Here is a 6,287-nt window from a genome sequence, read left to right as displayed (position 1 = left end):
CTATTCTGAGCTACATACGCAACCCTTCCCCGTTTCTTCACCACCTCAAGGGACAATGGCTCCTCTCACTCTTGGTACCTTGATTCATTGGACACATCTTGGTCTCACCCCCTGCACCCACGTCTTTCTGGCTCACTTTAATGCCATCTTATGCTGATCTCTGTGCCTGTGACTCTAACAGCACCCAGTAATGACTGAATACTTTTCACAGAGTGCATGGATGATTTGTTTGTTGTGTGACTCCCTGTGGGGAGGTAACAGGGGCCATACTGGGCCATGTGCATCTCCAGTGGCCCAGGGATCCAGGCATGGCTTTCCCCACAGGGGCCATGTAGGTCTGGACTGGGCCCAGGCGAGGGAGGTGGGGACCGGATGTAAGTCTCCAGGGCACCCCAGGGTCAGCAGGGCTGTTCTCATGCTCTGTGGAGGAGGAGGGGGAGTGATTTTCCATCTGTCAGGGCCAGCTGTGGGCTTCAGGACAAGGGCTGGGTCAGGGGCTCTGGGGAAGCCCCTGGTGGCAAGGAGAAGAAAAGCAGACATGCTAGAAGGTATTGTTACAGAACCATTAAACATGACTTATAAACGAGCCAGGCTGTTGGACACAGAAGCATGCTGGAGTCAGGGAGGAGCAGTGTGGGCCTGGTCCTGGCCGGGGCTCAGGCTGCCTTCATCTGAGGGACTGGTCTGTGGGAGGCCTGGCTGCTTGTGCAGCCCCCGTAGCTTGGCCAGCAGCTCCTGGATGAAATCCTGAGGACAGGGTGAGGGTTCTGAGAACGCAGCAGGGGAGAGGTTACCCATCCCTCTAGGGCCTCTCTCTCAGCTGATCAGTCAGTGGGGGGAGATAGGACCCAGAAGGGAGGAGACTGAGAAACAGATTGGAGAGAGAGGAAGATAAAGAAAGACACATGAAGAAAGCGGGGGGGGGGGGGGGGGGGGGCAAACAGGAAGAGATTGGAAGAAGCTGGATGTGGTGGAACAGGTTGATAATTCCTTTGTGGTGACCAAAGCACAAGGCCAGCCCTTGAAGGTTGGAGGCAGGAGGATCCAGAACTCAAGGTCATGCTCAACTACACAGAGTAGGAGGTCAGTCTGTGTTGTGTGAGACCCTGTTTCAAATAACAAAGAGGTCAGGTGAGGTGACACATGCCTTTAATCCCACCACTCAGGAAGCAGAGGTAGGAGGATAATTGTGAGCTGAGTTCAAGGCCAGCCTGAGACTACTTTGTGAATTCCAAGTCAGCCTGAGCTAGAGGAGACACTACCTCAAAAAACAAAACAAGAGAGTTAGGGAGGGAGAGAAAGAGACTACCCAAGACTCAGACTTGCAGAGACAAGAACTGAGACAGAGGTGGAGATGTTTCTCAGGCAAAGATAAGCAGGAGGGTCCCTACAGACAGACCTAAGCAGGCTCCAGGGCAGACTGACAGAGTGACGTTTGTCCCTCAGGCAGCCCTGAGCTACTGGGAAAACCACAAATATTTTTCCCTTTTAAAGCAGGGAAGGAAGTGGGAGGAGTTGGGCTGTCCAGCTTCAGGGCCTGGAGGATGAGGGGCCCCCCCAAGAGGTGGAGCAGGATGGGAGAGACAGTTACAAGGAAGAGAAGACAGCCACCAAGGCACAGACCTGGCACAAGAGAAACAGGAGACAGATGAGGGCTGATGATGGCAGATAGGAGAGTGCAGGAGATCAAAGAGCGTCACTGGAGAGCTGTAAGATGGGGCTGCTTCCCAGAGTTCCCAAGGCCTGTCCCTGTCCTGTTCCACTCTCTCACCAGGGTGTAGGGAACTAGAGAGGGTGTGTAACAAAGACAAAAACTTACCTCTGTGGGATTTGTGCATGACTTCAGGAGTCCCTACCCTCAGAAAACACACACACACACACACAAAAACAAAAAACAAACAAACAAAAAAAAACAGTAAATGATTAATACCGATTCCCAACCAAGCCCCACAGCAGCAAGACAAATGCAGTTAAACCCCAGGGTGAACTAACCGCCCATCTGACTTCAAGGCAGGAACACAGACAGACCGGGGGACTGATAAAGTAACCAGAGAGGGCTGTGTCACCAGGTCCAGGGGACTAGGAAGTCAATCCGGAAAGACCAGAAATCAAAAAGGAAAGGAGAGGGCAGCTGGAGAGCCTGGCTTTGGCTCCCACTTATGCTCAGGCTACACTGTGTGACCCCTGGGACAAAAACTTCAACCTATCTGGGCCTCTGGCAAATGGAGATGATAATTGTACCTACTGTATAGGATTTTAAGTGCAAGGCAGTGGAGTCAGTGTCTGACACTGAAAGTGCTCAGTAAACATATCAACTTAGACTAGTCTTTTTAGGGCCATGTAATGTACTGGACAGGTTCAGGGGAGGTGGTTTTCTCCCCACCTACCTGGATTTTCCGTCTTCTTTCCTCTTCACTCTCCAATTCCAGCAGTTCATCAATGTTAACCTCATCTGGCATATCTGCCTCCTAAGGCCAGCAAGAGGGATGGTCAGAGTCTGGGTCACCTCCTTCCCTCCCTCCCTCCCTAGCCTTTTGTCCAGCATCTGGGGGCACCCTACCAGCCCCAGGGCTCAGCTGGTCAGTTCTGGGGCCATAACGTGGCAGGCAGGGACAGCACCACAGAAGCAGGACATCTGGCACTAGGAGGAGGGGTGACAGATGAGTGATGGAGGCCCAGTACCAGCCTGGTGCCCGCACCCTCAGGCCCCAGGAGCCTTTGGGCTGGCACAGGGCTCTCCTCTTGGCTGCAGTTCCCACATTGGAAAACAGGCCCGTTCGAGTCTTGGAATGCCAGATTCTGGGATTCAGGAGAGGAGTTGGCTTCTGTCCTTTCAAGGAAAAGTCTTAGCAGTAGATGTGGGGGAAGGGACACTACTGGGGCGGGCCTCTTCCCCCAGGGGACAGAAAAGGGGGCTGGGCTCCTGGCCAGTCATCATGAGCCACATCACAAGTGGCCAGGTCTGGACAAGTGACCACCTAGGCCCCCCCACAATGGTGGGGGAAGGTGAGTCATCCTCCATGAGGGTTCACTGGCCCCAAAGACAACTGGCTCAGGACCTCTGCTGGGGACAGGACGCAGCTGTTCTGATCAAGAGGTCTCGGGGGCGACAGAATGCTCTCTCTGAAGTCTTGCTGTCCAATTCGGAGGGCTTGGAGTAACGTGGTGTGTGGGGAAGAGGCCTCTGTGTGTCACATTGTCTACAAGTCTGGGCCAGAGCCAAGGGTCCAGGACTGGTTGAGAGGCAGAAAGTTAGTTACATGGCTCCTCAAGGTGGCTTTATACAAGAGTCTGTAAGTGAGTAAATGTACAATGTATAGCTGTCTCATGTGATACACCCATGGCCAGCTGTAGCACCCCATCTTCTGAGGAGGACCTACCACCGGAATTGAATTTGTTCACCTGTATGAGCCCATATGTATCTGAACAGAGATACTTGGTGCTTCTGTGAGAGCTGGTGGCTTCTCCCACCATCCTGCTGTACTAAGAAGGCTCAGTAAGAACTCAGGCATGGTGGCTCATGTTTATTGTTCCAGCACATGGGAGGGTGAGGGAGGAAGACTGAAGGCTCAGGCTCCTTGAGATTTGTGTCTGGGTGTGTTTGTTTACTGCTAAGCCTACTGTGTACCTGTGGCCTGTGCATATGACTTCCAGCAGAGAATCAAGTGATGTCCATGGTAGCTGTTAGCCTACACATCAGTAAACATGTAACTCCACCATTGTCTTTTTTTTTTTTTTCTTTCTTTGAGGTAGGGTCCCACTTTAGCCCAGACTGACCTGAAATTCACTCTATGGTCCCAGGTTGGCCTGGAATTTATGGTGACCTTCCTACTTCTGCCTCCCAAGTGCTGGAATTAAAGGCATCTTGTTTTTGTGTTGTTGGTTTTTGGTTTTTTTTTTAATATTTTGCGACAAAGTCTCATGTAGCACAGGCTGCCTTGAACTCTGCTATATAGCCAAGCCTAGATTTCAGCTCCTAACCCTCCTGTTTCTACCTCCTGAGTGCTGGGATTATAGGAATGCACCACTGTGCCCAGTTGTTTCTACCATTCTGTGTGTCTGGTCACATAAAATCATTCATATGATTTCATACCTAGTATAACTATAATTTCCATTGGAGTGTATACCTGCAAGGCTGTGCATCTGTCCTTAGGTTTACAAGTAGCTCTACTTTATGGTTTTTGTTTCTCAGTAGAAAATAATGGATGGTCCAATGTAACTCGAGTCACTTTATTGTCCCAGGCTAGCTATGGAAGCTTGGGTCTCTACAGCTTGAACTAAAATGTACCTCTATGTAGAGCTGTAACTTGTCACTTGTCGTCGAGTGTATTGTTGTGTGTGTGCACGTGGCTATTCTGTGCTATTGTGTCTGTGGCAGGTTGTGGCTGTCTCATAAACTGTCCCACTTGTCTCTTTGTGAGCTTGTGTGTGGCTGTGAACTCTTGTAGCTTCCATCATCTCTGCATACTAAGGCTTCTCCCTGGTCCCCAAAGTCTTTGTTTGGCTTGAGGACATCCCATCACCCTACCTTTCTACCTTTCTCCAGATATGGTGGCCCTGGATCCCCAACTTTTTCTCACCTCCCATATATGAACCTCTGGCCCTTCCCAGGTGTTTGGACATGAGATAGATGTCTGCTCAGTGTTCACAAGCTGGGTGCCCAGTACTCACCGCCTGGTCCCCAGGCGTTCGAGGCTGCACCTGCACTAGAGAGCATGATGAGCCCGAGGCACCAAGGGGGATGGTCTGTTCCGGACCCTCCCCACCACTCCCGGGCTTCTCGAGACCTCACCCTGCCGCGGAACAGCTCCTCCAAGCACCCATCGATCCACTTCTCCACGTCCAGCCGCCGCTGCAACTCCCGCCGGTCGTACTTGACAGTGACTCGCGCGTGCCGCTTCTGCAGCCCGCCGGGGCTGCCCCCGGGGCCGCGCGCCCGCGACGGCGGCTGCAGCTTGCCCAGCACGAGCTTGCCCAGACGCTGCGCCGCCATCCCGCTGCGCCACCCGGGGTCGCTGACCGCCGCCGCGCGCCTTCGCCGTGCGCCCGGGCTTTACGGGCCGGCCAGGGGCGGAGTCGACGAGGGCGGGGTCTTCCGCTGGGGACCAGCCCCTGCCTCGGCACCCCGGCCTCAGTTTCCCTGCCTGCACAGGCCTGGGCTCCCGGCCAGCTGGACATCGTGTGAGGTGCTGGGAAGAGGGGTTGAGAGCCCAGCACAGGGGGCTCTCCGGGAGTGTATGACAGGGACAGGGTCCTGGGACACACCCTCGGGCGTCCCTTTTGCGCCCTCTGGTGGCGCAGGAGCGCGCGAGTCAAGCCTTGAGTACACCAAGCTTTTCTTCTTTTTCCCCCTTGTTTCTTTTCTTTTTTCCCTTGGATGTGGACAAATCTCACTTTAATTGAAAAGTCATCATTTATAGCACATTCAGCAATGAACAAGCTGGAGGCTGCTAGCTTCTGGACACATGAATACATAAATGTCCCCTGTGTTCAAGAGCATTCCACAAGGAGACCCACCTGCCTATCTTTCTAGACATTTTAAAGGATGATTAGCCATTCTTAGAAATTCAGAGTAGGAAGTACCTTACAGGACAGAATAAAAACCTTTCCCCATATTTTTAGACAAGTAAGTACCTGCAATTCTACTTGATAAAGAGATAGAGTTAAGTTCGGACACTGTAAAGTGGGGGGTGCCACGTAAACAAATCAGTTTTGCTCTAATAGAGACAATCCAGCTCATTTTCTGCTGGTATTTAGTCGTCTCAGTATAGCATATGGAGAAAATTTCTAATCAGAAAATTCAAAATACTTATGAATTTAGGGACAGGAGGGAAATTCTTCACTTTTAAATTTTTTAAAATCTTATTGTAAAGAGACCAAGGGTGAGAGACAGACAGAGACACAGAGAGAATGGGCGTGCTAGGGCTTCAGGCACTGCAATCAAATTCCAGATGCTTGCGCCACCTAGTGGGCATGTGTGACCTTGCGTTTGCCTCATCTTTGTGTCTGGCTAAAGTGGGGTCTGGATAATAGAAGTGCTTTAACGGCTTTGGGACATGTTCACGGCAGCTGTATCTTGTCCTGGCCATTTCCATGCTGTGAGCAGCCTCTGGCACACACTTCTGTTGCCATCAGTCGAGCTGCTCCACTTGTGCCTTCCTCACCATGACGGACTGAAATCTCTGAGTCTTGGAGGACGTGAAAGCGACGCTTAGGCGGGGGGAGGGGGGAGGGGGAGGAGGAGCCACGGCCCAGTCCCCTGCGCGCGCCCAGCCGGCCGCAGGCAA

General features: G+C 52.3%; 1 protein-coding gene across 1 annotated transcript; it reads right to left on the bottom strand.

Moving 5' to 3' along the window:
- Positions 1 to 549: 549 nt before the first annotated feature.
- Positions 550 to 4,993, bottom strand: Ppp1r14a (protein phosphatase 1 regulatory inhibitor subunit 14A). The gene is made up of 4 exons (XM_004659903.3): positions 4,793 to 4,993; positions 2,388 to 2,468; positions 1,820 to 1,852; positions 550 to 747 (listed from the first exon to the last, which is right to left on the bottom strand). Exons 1-4 carry the CDS (start codon positions 4,991 to 4,993, stop codon positions 619 to 621), a joined length of 444 nt encoding a protein of 147 aa, XP_004659960.1. The 3' UTR covers positions 550 to 618.
- Positions 4,994 to 6,287: the final 1,294 nt, after the last annotated feature.

The sequence above is a fragment of the Jaculus jaculus genome, chromosome 7 (genome assembly GCF_020740685.1).
Source record: "Jaculus jaculus isolate mJacJac1 chromosome 7, mJacJac1.mat.Y.cur, whole genome shotgun sequence".
Lineage (NCBI taxonomy): Eukaryota > Metazoa > Chordata > Mammalia > Rodentia > Dipodidae > Jaculus > Jaculus jaculus.
This window is presented reverse-complemented; position numbering and strand designations above follow the sequence as displayed.

What these genes read in the sequence shown, in the direction of transcription:
- Ppp1r14a (XM_004659903.3), bottom strand. Translation starts at nt 4,993, where the DNA reads ATGGCGGCGCAGCGTCTGGGCAAGCTCGTGCTGGGCAAGCTGCAGCCG. An exon ending in AGGAGCTGTTCCGCGGCAGG is followed by an intron (nt 2,469 to 4,792) that starts GTGAGGTCTCGA and finishes TGCTGGCCTTAG; the next exon opens with GAGGCAGATATGCCAGATGA. An exon ending in CATGCACAAATCCCACAGAG is followed by an intron (nt 748 to 1,819) that starts GTAAGTTTTTGT and finishes CCCTGTCCTCAG; the next exon opens with GATTTCATCCAGGAGCTGCT.